Source organism: Carassius carassius, chromosome 17 (assembly GCF_963082965.1).
Source record: "Carassius carassius chromosome 17, fCarCar2.1, whole genome shotgun sequence".
NCBI lineage: Eukaryota > Metazoa > Chordata > Actinopteri > Cypriniformes > Cyprinidae > Carassius > Carassius carassius.
In genome coordinates, this window is record NC_081771.1 from 6,703,064 (window position 1) to 6,722,344 (window position 19,281).

General features: G+C 41.7%; 1 protein-coding gene and 1 long non-coding RNA gene across 4 annotated transcripts in view; one reads left to right on the top strand and one right to left on the bottom strand.

Annotated features, from left to right (window-relative positions):
* cntn4 (contactin 4) overlaps nt 1-19,281 on the bottom strand; it is a 140,435-nt gene that overhangs the window by 51,223 nt on the left and 69,931 nt on the right. For all 3 annotated transcript variants that reach the window (XM_059570606.1, XM_059570605.1, XM_059570604.1), the window contains exons 6-8: nt 12,249-12,452; nt 10,579-10,681; nt 10,311-10,495 (exon numbers count right to left, since the gene is read on the bottom strand). In XM_059570606.1, the coding sequence (XP_059426589.1) occupies nt 10,311-10,495; nt 10,579-10,681; nt 12,249-12,452 (492 nt within the window). The remainder of the gene's footprint in view (nt 1-10,310; nt 10,496-10,578; nt 10,682-12,248; nt 12,453-19,281) is intronic.
* On the top strand, nt 14,254-18,386 carry LOC132160887 (uncharacterized). The gene is made up of 2 exons (XR_009438082.1): nt 14,254-14,367; nt 17,641-18,386. It is a non-coding gene; the product is annotated as an uncharacterized LOC132160887 (long non-coding RNA).

Genomic DNA, 19,281 nt, shown 5'->3' on the forward strand with positions numbered 1-19,281 from the left:
CCAACTTTTGTTGGGTTTTTGAATTTTTATGTTAGGCGAACAATTTCTTTAAATGTACAGCAGCACAATCGATTAATTTTAAAGATCAGATATGGGGTGAAAGTATATATTTATATATGAAGTGACCCTTTAAATGATCAATACACACAAAACATCTCTTTACAGGTACACAATTTTCATAGCCTAGCAAAGAACAGGACTAAAGAAGGCAACAAAAACATTTAAGGGCAATTGCTAATCAAGCCAACGCAAGCAGAAAGAATGAAAGGCTTTGAGTGTCTCCTCCTGCTTTGCTGCTGCCAGTGAAAGTGATAAACATGAGATACACTTATTGATCGCCTCATTCCCCCGCTCTGCTGACGAATGTCTCGTAGGCCTAATTCCATGGGACTTCAAAATAAGATTACAGATTTTTATCACCTGGCTGGCAAAGGGAAAAAACGTTGGGGAAGAGAATGAGACACAGAGACAGAAATAGACGGGAAGGGAGTGAGAGATCTGAGTGGTAAGTCAAGAGGTCTGTCCGTAGGCTAATCCTGCCATTGAAATATCCCAGAGTCACGAACAGGATAAACGTCAACCCGCCACTGCTTTTTTACAGGCCTGCTGTGGCTTTAAGGTGTGTTGTAAATAATTACAAATAGCTTAAAGCAAAGTCAGCTCTTTTCTTGGCAAGTCAGTTCACTCGTGACCATTTTAGCTGATATCTGATGCAGTTAATAGACTTGAATGGGGAAAGAACACCATCTCAGAAACTTTCAATTACATATGTCAAAACCATCAAACAAATGTTTTTGGCTTCAAAACACACTGAAAACTTAATTTGCAGAGGTCAGTTTTAATTTTTTTTTTAATGAAAATATCCATTACATTGTCAATACTTTGACATGTCATATTTTTAAAAAAAAATATTTTTAAAAGAATGCTCACAAAGTCTGCATTTATTTGTTTAGAAATACAACAAAAAGAGTGATTTTGTCATATATTATTTCAATAAAAAATATTTTTTCAGAACTATCCTTCAGAAATTATTATAATATGCTGAAATGGTGCTCAAGTAATATTTTTTCATCTTGTTAATCATTTCTATCAATGTTAAAATAGTTTTTAAAAACTTTTTTTTGTGTGTGTGGAAACTTTTTTCAGAATTCTTTAATGAATATCAAAGTCAAAAGAATAGTATTTATTTTATTCTATTTTATAATTTTTTTTGCAACAATCTAAAAGTCTTTCCTGTAACCTTTTGTCAATTTTGTATGTCCTTGCTGAATCAAAGTATAAATTTCTTAAAAAAAAAAAAATTACCAACCCCAAACCTTCAAATAGTACAGTAGTTTTTGTTTTTCAAATTTATTAATATTAACAAAAACGTACTCGGTTACTAAACGTAACCTCGGTTCTCTCTAGAAGAGCGAACGAGTACTGGGAAAAGTCTCTTTTCACGAAATACTGAAGCAAAAAATGATCCTTAATTTTGTATTTTTGTAAAGCGCATTTGCAGCAGTACACAGCCATAGGCGAGACGGCTCGTTCGCTAATTGGCTTGTTCTGCGGCATCTGCACAGCCTATTGAGCGCGGGCTGATGCAACATCAGACCAATAAGACCAATAAGACTTCTTGCCACTTCCCGCCGAAACGGGTGTGGCCCAACCTATAAAAGAAGCTCGAAAAGGCTGACTCACCTGATTTATTTCATCGCCGAAGCGAACCAGCGTGAATCGTGCGCACGGCAGAGAACGCAGTACTCGTTCGCTCTTCTAGAGAGAACCGAGGTTACGTTTAGTAACCGAGTACGTTCTCTTACGAGAGCTCTCTCGTACTGCGTCTTAGCTAAGACGCTACGGGAACCAAATGTAAAACGCCCAACCTGCCGCCATACATATATCCTGCAAGGAGATCCCAGTAGACCACGCCCACGACGAGGCGACGCCTCTTGTGGAGTGTGCTCTGACGCCCAACGGGCACTGATGGCCCCTGGAAGCATAAGCTAGCGCTATGGTGTCAACTATCCATCTGGATAGAGTCTGTCTCGAAACAGCCATTCCCTTGGAACGTCCACCGAACGAGACAAACAGCTGCTCCGTCTGCCGAAAGGCAGCAGAGCGAGACACATAAGCTCTTAAAACCCTGACAGGGCAAAGAAGACTCGTGTCTCTATCCTCTCCTGACACCGGCAGGGCTGACAGGGCAATAACTTGAGCCCGAAACGGCGTGTTGAGGGATTTCGGCACATAACCGTGCCTAGGTTTGAGTATGACCCTTGAGTCATTAGGCCCAAACTCCAAGCACGACTGGCTCACCGAGAGCGCGTGCAAATCACCCACACGCTTCACCGAAGCGAGAGCCAACAAGAATACTGTCTTGAATGACAGATGCTGAAGGCTAACCGATTGGATAGGCTCAAAAAGGGGGACCCTTCATGGCCTCCAAAACCGCCGCGAGGTCCCACATAGGGACTGACGGAGGTCTGGGAGGATTCAGCCTCCTAGCTCCTCTGAGGAACCGGATGACCAAATCATTCCTTCCTATTGACTGACCGAGCGCTGTTTCAGAAAACGCTGCGATGGCCGCCACATAAACTTTGAGCGTGGATGGGGCTCTGCCCTTATCCAACAGCTCCTGTAGGAAGGAGAGAACCTCCGTCACCTCACAACTAAGGGGTGAATATCTTCGAGCTGTGCACCAGCTGGAGAACACCGACCACTTCGAGGCATACAGACGTCGTGTCGACGGAGCTCTAGCCTGAGTGATGGTATTCAGCACTCTCACTGCGAGATCAGCGGGTAACCGTTGAGCGCCCACACATGGAGGGACCACAACTCCAGTTGAGGGTGCCAAATCGAGCCCCTGGCCTGCGAGAGGAGGTCCCTCCTCAACGGTACTGGCCACGGGGCGACATCTGCTAACTGCATCAAATCTGGGAACCATGGTTGGTTCCTCAAAAGAGGTGCTACAAGCAGTATTGAACATCTCGTTTCTCTCTCCCGTTCTATCACCTGCGGAAGGAGGGAGACGGGAGGGAAAGCATAAAGCGGGCAGCACGGCCATTCCCGTGACAGCGCACTTTCGTTCTTGGGAAAAAACGCAGGGCAGTGAGCGTTTTCGTGGGACACGAAGAGGTCCACCTCCGCCCTGCCAAATCTCTTCCACAACAGCCGGACTGTTTGCGGGTGTAGAGACCATTCGCCTGTAGGAACATTGCCTCTGGACAGCCTGTCTGGACCCAGATTCTGTAGCCCAGGCACATGCACTGCCCTCAGTGAACGCATGTCGCGCTGAGCCCAAACCAGCGTTCCGCTAGCCTGTACAGGTTTCAGGACCCAAGACCGCCCTGGCGATTTATGTAGGACACCACAGACATGTTGCCCGAATGGACTAAGACGTGGTGATCCTTGACTTGGGGACAAAAGCGCATCAGCGCGTTCTCCACTGCCAGCATTTCCAGACAGTTGATATGATGGAGCTTTTCCCGTTCTGACCATAGGCCAAAGGACGGTCTACCCTCGAGCAGCGCTCCCCATCCCGAAGTGGAGGCGTCCGTTGACACCATCTTCACATTCGGGGAAGTCCCCAGGCTTACACCTGATCGGTACCAACCGTTTGCTGTCCAAGGTGCCAGAGCTGTGACACAGCTCTGATTGACCTTGAGATGCAGCCGGCCAGATGCCCACGCTCTGCACGGCACCTGCGTCTTCAGCCAGAACTGCAGGGGGCGCATGCGGAGCATGCCCAGCTGCAGAGCCGGAGATGCTGAGGCCATGAGGCCCAGCATCTTCTGACAGTGTTTGAGCGACACGGTCGCGCTGCAGCGGAAAGAACTCGCTGCGCGCTGAATGCCCATCACGCGCTGTGGTGACAGCTGCGCCGTCATGGAACACGAGTTCAGAACTATACCCAGAAACAGAATCGTCTGACTGGGGTTCAGCGAACTCTTCGCCCAATTGACACTGAGGCCGAGCTTCTCGAGTAAAACGGCCCTGTGGTCCACGAGCTCCGCTCGTGATCGGGCCAGAACCAGCCAGTCGTCCAAATAATCCAGCACTCGCATGTCTCTGAGTCTGAGAGGAGCGAGTGCTGCATCCATGCACCTCGTAAACGTACGAGGAGCCACGGAGGACTGTAAACTGGTATGCCTGGCCCTCGAAGGCGAATCTCAAATATCGCCTGTGGTTTGACGCTATCTGTATTTGAAAATACGCGTCCCTCAGATCTATTGACATGAACCAGTCCCCTCTGCGAATCTGCGCGAGGAGTTTCCTGGTCGTAAGCATTTTGAAACTGCGTTTTATCAATGCCTTGTTCAGCTGTCTTAGATCCAGTATGGGCCTGAGACCCCCGCCTCTCTTGGGCACCAGAAAGTATCTGCTGTACAGCCCCCCCCCTCGCTTTGAGCTTGAGACACAGGCTCTACAGCCCCTTTGCTCAACAGTTTTGATATTTCGGCCCGAAGTATGTGTGCTACTTCTGTTTTGACCGTAGTTTCGACGCACGCTGAAAAGCGCGGAGGGCGTCGAAAAAACTGTAGCGAGTAGCCTCTCTTTATAATGCCTAGCACCCAATCCGAAACCCCTGAAGCGCTGACCATGCATCTGCATGAATGGCTAAGGGCTGGATGCGAAGCGCGCTCTGTTGACCGGACAACGGCGGCGCTCGGGTGTGCTGCGCATTTGAGGCGGGGAGCGCGCTGATCACAGCGGGCAGATCGCTCCTCCTTGACCCCGTCCCGGCGCTTAACCGACTGGGGGAAGGCTGAGCAGGTCCCGTGGGACTCGATATGTCTGCAAGTAACTGTGGGCTGCATATGTGCACATTTACCACTTTCAACTCGCTGTCTGCCTGTGCAGAGCGTACGTGCACGGGCCTCGTTTTTACAGAAGCCACGCGCCGTATGTGACAGTGTATGTGGGCACTGGGGAGTGGGCACGTTTACTATGCGGCGCGCTCGACCGATCTGTGTCGATCTTATGTGCGCGAGCCCTGTGTGCAGGGCTGTGCTTACATGTGGAGATGGTCACTGAGGAGTGGGCATCGTCACTGCATTTATAGCACCATCGGCCGTGGCCGGACGAGCGTGCACGGGTTTTGTTTTTACAGAAACCACATGACACGTGTGACATAGTAGTTGTGGGCACTGAGGGGTGGGCACGCTTACTATGCAGTATGCGCGATCGACTTGAGTCGCTTTTATGGGCGCAGGCCCTGTGTGCAGGGCTGTGCTTACATGTGGAGATGGGCACTGAGGAGTGGGCATCATCACTACATTTATAGCACCATCGGCCGTGGCCGGACGAACGTGCACGGGTTTCGTTTTTACAGAAACCACATGACGCGTGTGACATAGTGATTGTGGGCACTGAGGAGTGGGCACGTCTACTATGTAGTGCGCGTGATCGACTTGAGTCGCTTTTATGTGAAGGGCTGTGCTTATATGTGGAGATGGGCACTGAGCAGTGGGCATCGTCACTACATTTATAGCACCATCGGCCGTGGCCGGGACACCAGAAATTACACCTTTTTCGGGAAATATCTGGGTAGCCGTGATAACGGTTTTTGTGTGCAGGCAAGCGGGCAACCGTACAGGCTTGCGCATTGCAAAAAACGCTGAAACAGTCTCAATCTTTGGAACTGAAACAGCGGCGCGCTTAGGTGAGAGCCCGGCCACAGCGGAACTCGTACACCGGCGCTTCGATGAAGCAGCCATCGTGTGTAGTGCCGACGCAGCGTCATGCAGCATGCATAGATGGCTTTCCTAGGATGGCTTCGGGGCTCCCGGCCTCAACGTAATCCTCTGCCGCGGTCCCCGCGGCGCGGGGCGACGGCCGGTAGAGCGAGAACGGGGGTCTCGAGCTGCGTTGCTGAAGCTGTTGCGATAACGGCTTTTGTGTGCAGGCAAGCGGGCAACTGTGCAGGCTTGCGCATTGCAGAAAACGCTGAGACAGTCACAATTCCTGGAACTGAAACAGCGGCGCGCTTGGGTGAGAGCTCGGCCACAGCGGAACTCGTACACCTGCACTTCGATGAAGCACCCATCGTTAGTAGTGCCGACGCAGCGTCACACAGCAGGCTTTAGATGGCAACACCGCTTTTGCCGCCATCCAGCAGAGGGTGGACAAAGGTGCGTCGCTATGGCCTGTTCCACCGGCGGAAGTGGTAGTTCCTGTTTTTAGCATCATCAGTGTGGAGAATGCTAGTGAGACAGGCGAACTAGTTCGCGCTGATTATGGAGCGTTCCAAGCCTTCGCCACCTCTTCGTGAAGCTCAGGAAGAAATGAGGCGGGCTTTGAGAAGTACGCTCATCCGAAAGGGAAATACCATCCAGCCGGGAACGAGAGGGGGGGCGCTGGTGCAAACAACTCGCGGCCGAGACTCATCGCGGCCAACACGAGCATTCGCCCCGGCTCCTTCTCGATGTCAGCTCGTCTGCTGGGCTTCTGAGCAGAAGGCGCGAGATCCTCGGAGCTCGCCCAGCCCTCACTGCCCGAAGCTAGCAGAGAGCACGTGTCCTCTTCCCCCGACGCGGCCCTGAGATCGACTTCCTCGGACGACGCGCCGGCAAACAGCGGGCGCTGCCTACCGGGAAGCGATGCAGGGGGGGGCGGTGAAGCAGGGCGAACCGGCGAGCTCGGTTGAGCTGAAGACGGTTCCGGAATCCGCTGGAAGCGATGCTTTTACGGCGCCTCAGCACAGCGGAGAATGCAGGCTCAGAGAAAAAGGCCAGGCAAGTCCTCAGAGTCACCATGGCAACAGCTCGCAGTGGGGGCATCCGCCGTCAGCGAGCGCGAGCGCTGCATGATCTTAACCCAGGCAGGAGACACAGATGACGTACCGGTCTCCCTCGCTGAGTGGGGCTCTGACGAGCCGCAGGAAGGCATCTTAAAAAAGACGCGAGCTCTTTTACGAGTGTGTGTCGCAGGGCGAACACACACACACACACATAAAGAACAGCTTGGATATAACAGAATTGAAAGGATATAGGCGCCGGATAGCGCAGCAGGAACGGCAGTGGAAGGCGGCGATGCCAGCAGCTTCAGAATGGCTCGTCCTGCTGATGTGCTTTCTCAGACGGAATCAGGTGAGTCAGCCTTTTCGAGCTCCTTTTATAGGTTGGGCCACACCCGTTTCGGCAGGAAGTGGCAAGAAGGGGCGCGAAGATGTTGCATCAGCCCGCGCTCGATAGGCTGTGCAGTTGCCGCAGAACAAGCCAATGAGCGAACGAGCCGTCTCGCCTATGGCTGTGTACTGCTGCAAATGCGCTTTACAAAAATACAAAATTAAGGATAATTTTTTGCTTCAGTATTTCGTGAAAAGAGACTTTTCCCGTAGCGTCTTAGCTAAGACGCAGTACGAGAGAGCTCTCGTAAGAGAACTGTCCATGCTCTTCTCTATCAAGCAATTGTTAGTGCATTGTTAATATACTGCAATGCTGTATTTTCGTCAACATTTTTTTAAAATAATTTAAAAATTACCTTTTTTTATACACATTATTATTGATTTGGTTGATGAGATCCATTCCGGTTTATTGTGAGATATTTCTCCGCAAAAACCCTTCGTTTTATTTAATAACCACAGGCAATGCAGTTTAACCAGACGCTAAAGGTCTGTCTCCTTCTCCTTATACTGCAGTTGACTTATACACAGGAGGAGAGGTGAGCCGGGGGTGGAAACGATTGAAGAACAGCAGAAGCGAAGCGAAAACCGATGAGAATTATCATAAATATCAAGTCTCTCCTAAACAGAATGGGGCATAAGAGCTGAGGAGCAAAAGCATTAGTGAAACACAACCAAGCCTATGACGAATCACCTCCTTGGCTGGATTACATTCGCTTTTACAATATACCCAAGGTATTTATCTAATTAATACATTTATAAATCACTGCTACGTCGCGCATCTGGGAAGCCCATTAGGAGAACTTCCCTCTTCTTAGAACCTGTCCCCCACATCTTCCACATTGTTTGGAATATAAACAATGAGACAACAGGGATAATAAAACATTCAGCGAGCTCCTTGCAGACTATTCCTGTAAATGGGCCACTGGGCATGCGGGTACAGCATTAGAGCCAGTGCAAGATCCCATAAGGGGACGATAAATCCCACTGCTCTCTAGCCTACAGGTACTTACTTAATAGGTTGCTGTCTCGTATGAACAATGCTGTGGATCAAACACGCCGGTGAAGGGAAAAGGTTATGAACCCCTTCATTTTAAAGTTCATATTTAATATGCTTCTCTTCATAAGCCTCTGAGTCACAGTACACTTGCTAGAAACCCAGGCTAGAAACCCATTGGGGTCTCATTTTTACAATTCATGCCAATTTGCACTGGTAAACAGATGTAGGCTGAAGGTGCACATGCAATTAATAGAATATAAATCCTTAACTAATGAATAGCTGCTGTGACAGGTATATTATTTATAAACAAATAACTTGATTTACACTATGTACATTACTGTTGAAAAATATTTGGTCAGTAAGATTTTTTTTTAAAGAAACCATTTTTTTTTTATTTTTTTTTTACCAAGGATGTCACCATTCACCGTTTCTGAAAAAAAAAGAAACAAAAATTCTTATTTAAGCAGCACAACCATTTTCAACTATGATAGCGTTAAGAAATGTTACTTGTAAATCAAATCATAGAATATTAGAATGATTTTTGAAGTCGCACGCGACACTGAAGGCTGGAGTAATGGCTGTTGAAAATTCAGCTTTAGTATCACAGGAATAAATTGTATTTTAAAATATAGTAAAATAGAAAATTGTTATTTTAAATTGTAATAACATTTAAAAATATTACTGTTTTTGTTGACCAAATAAATGCAGCTTCTTTCAAAAACCTTTAAAAATTTTACTGACTCCAAATTCTTGAACAGTAAGAAACATGTAAATATGCTATGTATGTAGCAGGAAGGTCTGTCTGACAAACCTACGGCCTGTCCCTCTGACCTCTACTACTACGCTCTCTATTCCAGTTGGTCTCTGGAACTGCCAGTCTGCAGTTAACAAAGCAGACTTCATTTCTTCTATTGCTACTCATTCCGGTCTCAACCTCATGGCACTGACCAAGACTTGGATCCAACCTGAAGATACTGCCACCCCTGCAGCCCTCTCCAGTAATTTCACTTGTTCCCACACTCCTCGTACCACTGGGAGGGGTGGAGGTACGAGTCTCCTTATATCAAAAGAATGGAAATTTGATCTTCAGCCATCACCTACAGGTACTGGTTCATTTGAATCACATGCCATTACTGTAACTCACCCTGTTTAAATCCACTTTGTGGTCATTTATCGTCCCCCAGGTCAACTGGGAAACTTCTTGGAGGAGTTGGATGTGCTGCTATCAAACTTTCCTGAAGATGGTAAAAGCGTCTGCTAAATGATTAAATGTAAATGTAAAATATTTATTAAAATTTATGGCATATTTTCCATAGTATTTTTCACTAAATGAACCCAAGAATAATAGTATTTCATTTGTATTTTGTAAGATTTTTGAAAAATTGTTAAACCAAAAATTTGAACAGGACAACAGACGATTAACAAATTAAATTTTGAACTCATTAACAGAAATGAGTTTATATAAGTAACTCTAACACTGCTATTGCTATGAACTGTTTTGAATGACCTCACTACTAGTTGCGAGGCTAGGTAGTTGTTTAGGTACAAAGAGCCTTGACTCCTGTCCTTAATGCAAGCCTATGGCATTTATCACGCGTCAGGTGAAAACTATAAATCCGATTCCTTACAAAATAATAGCTTCTCCTTATAAGCCTTCTGATTTCATGTATCATTCAAGACCATAACACAAACAAGCAATCTCCACTAAGCCTTTATTTCTGAACATCTTCAGTTGGGTCCAGAGTCTCCAAATATGTTTTAAAATCAACAAATATTTATTGATAAAAATAAAAAAAATCAGAAGTCATCACAGATCCATATGCTGCTCTGCTTAGTGTTTTCCTGGCATATGTGCCCCTTATCTAAGTATAGTAAATTTAACAGCTTTGATCTGGAGTCAAATTGGATCCCAATCACAGTGCCATCTGGTAGAACGGAACACACACATACACAAACAGAAGGTCAGACTCAAGGTCACCCTCTCATCTTTTTAATCTGGATAAAAATATTAGAGACATCACGACCGGGAGGCTTTAATCATTTTGATGCACTGTTAAAGCACAACATCCGGCCTTAAGTTGATTTTCTGCTGGGCAGGGTTGATGACTGGAAAGGCAGAGCCCTGCATCATGTCCGTCACTTCAATGGACGTGACATGTGGCTTTCGCTGTTCAAATATTCATGCATTTCATGACAACTTACCAAAGAATGACAGCTTTCCCTGCACAGAGTTTCTTCCTTTGGTGTTCTCCGCCACACATTCGTACGTGCCCGCATCTTCTTGCTGGAAGTAAGGGATTTCCATCACACCGCTGGTTTTCCTTACATCAACTTTACGAGTGAATGGGACTCCGTCCACGCGATGCCAACTTATGGACGGTACTGGACTAAGTTGCAAACACAAACACAAAAAGTAATTCAAAGACTGATTACATTCTCTTTCTACTGAGGACATCTTTGTAATACTTACTTCCCCAATGCAAAACACTCCAGACGCACGGTTGAACCTTTAGCCACTTGAACAATCTCTGGAAACTGCACTTCAATCTTTGGCTCATATTCTCCCATTACACCTATAAAAAAAAAGAAAAAAAAAGAAAATCGCAATTATTTCCAAAAAAAGATATAATTTAATCCATCTGAAACTGCAATTGCTAAAGCAGACAATCTTTTATTTTCCCTTTCATTATTATTGCATGATTTATTTTCTAGCTTCTGAAAGGCTTTTTTGGGATAGCAGGGAGCCCTGATATCTCCCTCTGTGTTTTTGTGAGGTGTGCTATCGGACTCAGAGACTAAGCTGTCTGAGGAACTCAAAGAGATGCTTATCTGTAATGTCTAACGCTGGCCGTTTATGTCAGCACTGCCAAATGGGAAGGGTTGAAGAGAGGCAATCATCCCAGGTAGAAAGAAATGTACAATGGGGTTTGAAATTGTGCCTGGAGATCACACTGTGACAGTAGCCATTGATCGGCTCATGTTGGTCATACACCACCGAGAGAAACATCAGCTTTTTAGACAACATGTTTTATACCATAATTCAGGCATCAGTTGCGTCTTAGTCAGGTGGACCCTAAAAATAAATAAATATAGAACTATAGTTTCCTTTTTTGAGGTCCAAATGTTGTCTTGTTTGAACTGTGGTATACATGTACATATATTGAATATGCATTGCTAAGTTTGGCGGCAGTAAGATTTTTAATGCTTTCGCGAGTCAAACATACCGTAGTAAAAACAGTAATATTGTGACATATTATTCCAATAAAAAAATTTTATATTTCAATATCTTCAGAGATATATTGTCAAATATTGTCATATCCTAACAAACCTTACATCAATTGAAAGCTTTGAATGAAACTTTTACTAACATATTCATCATATATCCTGGAGAAGAAATAAAGAATAAACACTGAACCAACTAAAGCAATACATTTGTCAGCGGTTAATTAATGCCTATTGTGAAAACAAAAAGACATATATTCTTTATAATTCTCAAATATGACACCAATTAAAGCTACTTTTTCGATAATCATGAAAAAATTAATTTAAAGTCTAGGTGGAGGAAAGGCAAAAATTTTTATATTAAAATAAATAAGAATATTATTAGGATAATTGCTTAATTACTCAATTACGTATGTCTATCATAATTCACTCTTTAAAACTACAATGGCTGCTTAGTTGCAAAAACAAAAACACTTTTTTCTTTAAAATCAATCACAGAAAAATAAAATCAATCACAGAAAAACCATTACCTCTCGAAGAAAACACTGAGTGGTTTGAAAGAAGTTTATTTTATGCTATCAGTCAGATAAATTAGATTCCGTTTGTCTGTTAGGATATTTGACAATTTATTTTTATCACCCTTGAACATGAGTGTGATCAAATTGTAAATCCACAGAGAAGCAACAATTAGATCAGCCTAAGACAAAAGACCTTTCAGTGTGAGGGCCTTTGATAATGCCAGCCTAGAGGCACCGAAACATGCTGCCACAGCATCTTAAAATTTGCAGAGAAACAGCTTATTAACCTTTGAATAAATTGTGTATTCTTCATATTTCACATCTTTTTTAGATCTTTAAAGTTACAGAATTCCATAATGCATATAGGGGTATATATCGAGACATTAACAAGCATCCTTACCGTCATTGCGCAGTATTAGAGGAGTAGGCGGCCCTTGGACGCGTGTCTTGGTGACAGTATTGGTCACAACACAGGTGTAGTTGCCCACATCAGATGGCTCAACTTTAGCGATGTATAGATTCCCAGTCTCCTGGGACACGAATCGACGAGAATCTTGCTTCACGAATGATGGGTACTCATTAAAAATCCAGGAGAACGTCAAAGCTGTTAGTGGAAAAAGGAAAGATGGAGAAAAGACTGTCAAAATCACACATGAGTGGAAAGAGGTCACTCTACTGCCCGGAAACTACATTTGCATAAACATAACTAGAGTACACGGTGACATTTCCTCTCTCAGCAGAGCCTAAATGGCATATGTGGGCTCTGCTCATGAATCTTGCGCCTCCCTAGAGTTACTAAATTAGCATTGGGGCTACATGCTAGGGTGAAAATTAATCAGCCTGAGAAGGGTTGTGTGGCTTAGGGGTGAAAATTAATGACAGAAAGGATAACCAGTGCCCTATGATTAGTTGGCCTCTAGTCAAGTGGGAGAGTGGTCGTATGTAACCAATGTTCTAAAATCCAGAGCGCTATTCATTGACATTGGTCAGTTAATGGATAATCAGGCGACAAGTAATGAGCTAATCACACTGGATTTCATTAAAGAAGAGTTTTTTAATGGCAACAACAAATATATCTTAACGTAAAAGTGTGGAAAGAAAACAGATATATGGAAATATCCTCAAATGTCCAACTATCGTAATTGGGCAAATCTCCCAAAAACTGTCAAAAAATGTCCTTGTTCCGCCCAAATAATATGAACCCTATTTTTAGGACTACTGACATTATTTTCATTACAATCCAATTCTTAATAGCCCACTATGGGAACAGTACATATTATGAATGTCAAATGGCAAAAACTGTAAATTGTAAAATAAATGTAAAGTATAGAACATACTTGAAATTTAAGTATAAATCACATTACTATTTATTCTAGGTCTGTTGTATTTAGTTCACTGCAATTAAAAATATTTTATTTTCAGAAATAATGACTTTCATTGATATTTATAATTTAAGGTAATTTATTTGAATTTAACTGAATCGTTTTTAAATAGTTGAGATTAAAATGTGCTTTCCACACACTATCTCAACACACTATCACTGTCTCAACTCTGAGAGGAGTGCTGTTGACCAGACTTTGAAGATGTAGCATCCTCATTTGGCTGTTCCTCTCCACTAAATGTCAGCATACACTTAATGTCACATCTGTCAATGGTTGGTTCCTCTACTAGCACAGAAAAACATTTTCAAACCTGACCTCCAGGAATTACAATTGTTTCACCTTTTGCTGATTCAATTACCCACAATCTCTGTCATTCTCCAATTTCCACCGTCAAGTATGAGCCACAAAAAGAGCAAGGTGAACCACAATTTTTTCTATTATCCATACATGAATCAAAACAATAAAGGAAATTTTCCTTTCAGAGGAAGCGCCTTCTGATAATAATTCAACTGCTGACTCTTTATTTGAAATTGCTAGAATAGTACATTTTTGTAATTGGAGAAAGGCTCTAAACTAAAAGGAGTGCTTTTATAATGGCTTTGCATAAGTCGAAATCTAATTGCAGCTCAAAACAGCATTAAAGAAATCAGCTGTCAATCTAATAAGCATCTAACCGCATCTGTGGAAGAACAATGCACTGAAGCATTAATAAACCAATGTGCATTTCCTGTCACCAGCCTCCTTCATGTTTCTGTGGCACATACCTACATCTTATTCAACCAAACCACTCCGAGGTTAGACATGTTGGCATGTGAGCTTTCCATTTGTGCCATCAATGCTAAATCCATTTGCAGTACGTTGTAATGTTCTACTTGGCCAAGGCTTTTGGCTCCCCGGCAGCGCATTTAATCGACATAGTATCACATAGTATCTCCCCGGCTTAGCCCAATCAAACCCACTCACTCGTTAGCTAATTAAACAAAACAGTCTTGGAGGATTCCCGCCTGAGTCCTGGTCATTTATCACAGTTTGATCTGATCCATAGCTGTGGGCTTCAGCTAGCTTGCGCACAGAAGTGGCTTGAGCGGCTTGGTTTTCCCACCCATGAACCCTAAGCACTAAGCTAACATCATGCAGGTAACATACAACTGTAATATAAGGAAGAATTTTTATAAAAAAAAAAAAAGATGAGCAAGACTTTCAGAAATATGCAATGGTCAAGCGTAGGTACTTAAACTCTTAGTTTTAATTAAATGTTTAAGTGCTAATTAACAGGAAAATTAACAATGAGGCAAGCAAGATGTAAACAAAACGCTAAAGTTAGCTGTAAGTCAGAGCTAGCTTACATGAGGGTGCCAGCTTGAAGTTATTTTGATATTTCTTTTTTAAATCTTTTTTTATGCTAGTGCTGTGCTTTGAAAATGTCTGACAAGTTGCTTACGAGTAATATAATACCTGCAAGCAGACATCTGGTGCTCAGGATGAGCTGAAAAACGTAATGTGATTTTGTGCTATCGCACATGGCAAAACAGGATCTGCTTTCTGACTTAAATCCTGCCATCCATGAATCAATCAATCATTCTTTACAATGTTGAATTTTTTATTAATTTCGAAGGTAAAAACTTCAAATGTTAACCCACTACTGCTGCAGGCGTAATGCTGGTTTAAAAAAAAAAAAAAAAAAAAAAAAAAAAACAAAGCTTTGTGTTAGCATAGAAAGGTCATATACGATTGCTCAAAGGCTGTTGTTGCAACCCTACCACAACCCAAAGGATTTCTTCCCTCAATTATTCAAACCCTTAGATTTATGTTTTTCATTTGGTTTGATATCAAGGTCTTAAGAGAAATCAACTTGTACATAATGCAACAAAATGAGAAAACCCAAGCAGATAAAATCTAACATCAAAGTTTTCACATTTTCCCCCTGATATGAAACCTTTCCTGATAAAGCACTTGGTTCTCAGCTGGGCTTTTACCCCAAAAATAAGAGATTTAAGAAAAACATTATAAATGTTACATAGAATCTTCCATACAGTATGTGAAATGTTCAAAGTTCACTCTGAAATTTGATGTGTAAGAAGCCAAGACTCTTCACTTTGAAGGGTCCCTAGAGGGGACTGTCAGATGCTGACAAAACTCAGTTTGCATTATACCAAGAATGCTGGGGTTGCAGAAAGTCAGCAGAGAAGTCAACATAAAATGAAAAGGGAAGAAATAGACGTATAAGATTTGTGCAAATTGTACGGACATGTGGAGAGTATTAAGGAAGATGAAGGAAACAAATTTTTGCTTTCTAAGGGCAGGTCTGTTGTACAAAACTGCAGATTTTACATGGTGGGGTTAACAACTACTGCACGAATAATTATTATTATTATTATTATTATTTTTTTTTTACAGCTGATGCATATATAGATATTACCTGATTGTTTGAACAATGGAAGATGGGGTCAGGACAGATGAGAAAACATTCTTATTAATGCTTTTGTACTTTTGCTTGCCATTAACTGGACATGATAATGGATAGTATAATCTGGCTCAAAGTCAAATGATCTAATGTGCTTACACAAGCACTACTGATGTGTGACAGCACTGGAACTGCAATTAGAAAATAGATGTTTTAGACTTTAGGCTAGGTCATATTCTGTCTGACAACAATCCCTCTCTTTCCAGTTTGCATCAGCCATGGAATTCTGTGGAAAAATACTGGTGTAGGAAGCATTTAAAATAAAACTCACTATCATATTTCATTTTAGCGGTAAGAAACCATTATTACACTAGTGAAGAAACAGAGAGAAAGACATATCTGCAGACAAAATAAACCATCTATCACCACAAACACCAGTCTCAGTTCCAATCAAAGAGACCCATTCATTATTTTTACGCTCTGTCATGCCGCAAGCTGGAAATAAAGCTTTATGAAAAGATGCACATATCTGCCTCTTAATCGTGCATTATCGATGCAAATGCTCTTGATGAATTTTAATAGCATCACAGCTGCCTGATCATCGCCTGTTAATAATACATGTGAGACTTGTTGTGACAACATTATGCATATTTAATCATTGTGTCCGGGATTACACAAGCTTACCGTGTTGCAAATATATATAAAAAGATAATTAATTATTAATTAAATGAATAAATCATAAAAACAACAGTGATCAAACAATAAAGGTTGGTTCCAGTTTGTAAATGAGGATTTTTTTTTAAAGGGATAGTTCACCCAAAAATGAAAATTCTGTCATTTACTCACCCTCAAATTGGTCCAAACTTGAATAAATTTGTTTCTTCTGTTAAACACAAGAGGATATTTGACAGTTGACGGTAGACATTGATTCCATAGTATCCCCCCACCCCCCAAACTATGGAAGTCAATACCTACTGTCAACTGTTTGGTTTTCATTTTTGGGTGAACTATACATTTAAGCACCAATAGCTGCAATACACTTCAAAAAATATATAAGAATCAATCACCACCTTGCCTATAAAAATGATAATTACTAGCAGAATTACAATCAAGTTTAAATATACATACAGTATACTACCAGTCAAATGTTTGCAAATATGATTTTTTTAAAATGTTTTTGAAAGAATTCTTATTTGATCAAAAATATAGTAAAACAGTAATGCAAAATATTATTGCAATTAAATATAATTACTTACTAATATATATATATTAGATAATTGAATCTGATAAGACCATTAGCATTTCGTCAAAAATGACCAAAGAGTTTAGATATTTTTCCTATTTAAAACTTGACTCTTCTGTAGTTACATCGTGTTAAAAGACTGAAGGAAAATTAAAAGTTGCAAACTTTGCTGCCGTACCATGGGTGCAGCAGGCGTAATGATATTACGCAGCACCTGAAAATAGTCCACAGCCAACTTCCAACAGTAGCCTATTTTCAGGCACTGCGTAATATCATTGCGCCTGCTGCACATGTGGAATGGCAGAAAAGTTCCTTGATTACTACATCGGAATGAGAGTATAGTTCCTAGACATATCAGCATAACTTCACTGCCAGGTAAGTGAAGTGATATTATCTTGCTGTATGTGTGTCATTTTCTGTAGGTTTTCTGACTACAAGGAACCAAAAAGCCATTTTGAAGTGGTTAAGCAAATAATAATAATAATAATCGGCAGGGATTGCCAGACCAATACAATTAGTGTACATTGTCTATTTTAAAACCCACGAGCCGCCACTGCATTTATGTCCTCCTTAGAGAAAAACTACCCACTGTATGGACTGTCACCAAGTGCAGCGTTTCCGGTCCGGCTGTTTGTTGACAGTCACTGTAAGAACCGAGAAGATAGAACTTGAAAGAGCGAGATAAATCAGAAAACACAGCAGCAGTCTGAGAAGCTCTTTGCTTAAGGCCTCCAGAATATCACATCTTCTTTTCTCCTAACAGGACCAGACAGAGTGCACATGCTCTGTGCTCTCACTGCTGCATGACTCCGGGGCAGATGCCATCATGCCCATTGTTAGCGGCAGAGCAGAAAAGAAGTGATTTCAGCGTTCGCTACACCTGAAAGGACCAATCTCCATTAGCAAATGGAGGTCAGCTGCATTAGATTCCCACACTAAACATAGTTATTGAGTAACACGGAGAATAAGGCTGAATGACTTGGACGGCATCTGAATTCAGAGAGGCTCGGAGGCTGAGGTGGAGGTAGCAGCCGTTCAAATGCTTGTGTGTGACTGATCCGACCTGACTTCGGCAGCACAGAAGGCTCAATTTGGGTCTACATTGCACATTCCAGGGCACCTCTGAAGTCAACCACGCACACAAACATTTACTCAAACCCATAATGCCAAATCCAGCAATGAGGAATACACAGAAGAGAGAAGAGAGCTGACAGCTCCGATGAGATGCAACCTCAGGGTTTCTCAGGTATTCCGTGCTTTATGGACATGCAAGGGCATTAGATGATAAAACAAGGAATGGAGGACAAAAGACAAAGAGATGACACCTTGTTGAGTTTTTGCAGTGAATCTAAAATAGCCAGAAGCCAAGAGCTGGTCTATTATTATTATTATCATCTCTCCATTAACACAAATACTTTGTCCTTGGCTTGACTGCTAACTTGTGTCTCACACACAAGATATCATGCAAAGGAAGCATAACACTATACTATTGCTCATATTTAGGCTTAGTTCCATGGTTTAAACTGAGTTCAAAAATAAACAAACTGGCTTCTACTGAAAACATCTGGAACATCTCATGCGTCGTCTAACAGTGACAAAAATACATACATAAATAAATAAATATAGTCAGGGTTATGTAGGGTGTTTTTTCGCTCTCTCCAGCATGTGATAGTTATTTTCAAAATGAAAATAACACATACTGCTTGTGTGAGAAAATGCCTAACGGTGAATTTTGTGTGTGTATATATATATATATATATATGTGTGTATGTATGTGTATATATATATATATATATATATATATATATGTATGTATGTATGTATGTATATATGTGTATGTATGTGTATATATATATATATATATATATATATATATATATATATATATATATATATATAAAATCAGTTTAAAAAAAAAAAAAATTTGATGGAAATAATATATTAAATATTTCTCACATTAAACCACCAAAATGAAAATAACATGTACAACTCGCAATATGTCTTCACGTTTTGCGACAGGTGGTGTTTCACAAGAAAACCATGAGATCAGGAAAACTGCATCATCTTGAATCAGAAAGTCAAATAATTACATTGCTGTAAAGTACCACTTTAATTGTAAAAAATATATAAAATGATAAAAACAATTCTCAAAAATAAAATACAAGAAAAAAAATTTAAAACAGCTAAATAAAACTAAATAATTGCAGTAAGCAAGTAGGGACAAAACATAATTAGATTTTCAATTATAAAAACAATAATAAAATGCTTAAAATAAAATAAATTTTAAATGTAAAACAAATTAAATTAAAATAAACCTAACAATGCTGTAAAAATTGTTGTTGAGGGAAAAACATAATTGTATTTTTAATTATAAAATAAAATTCAGTAAGCACCCACCTAACAA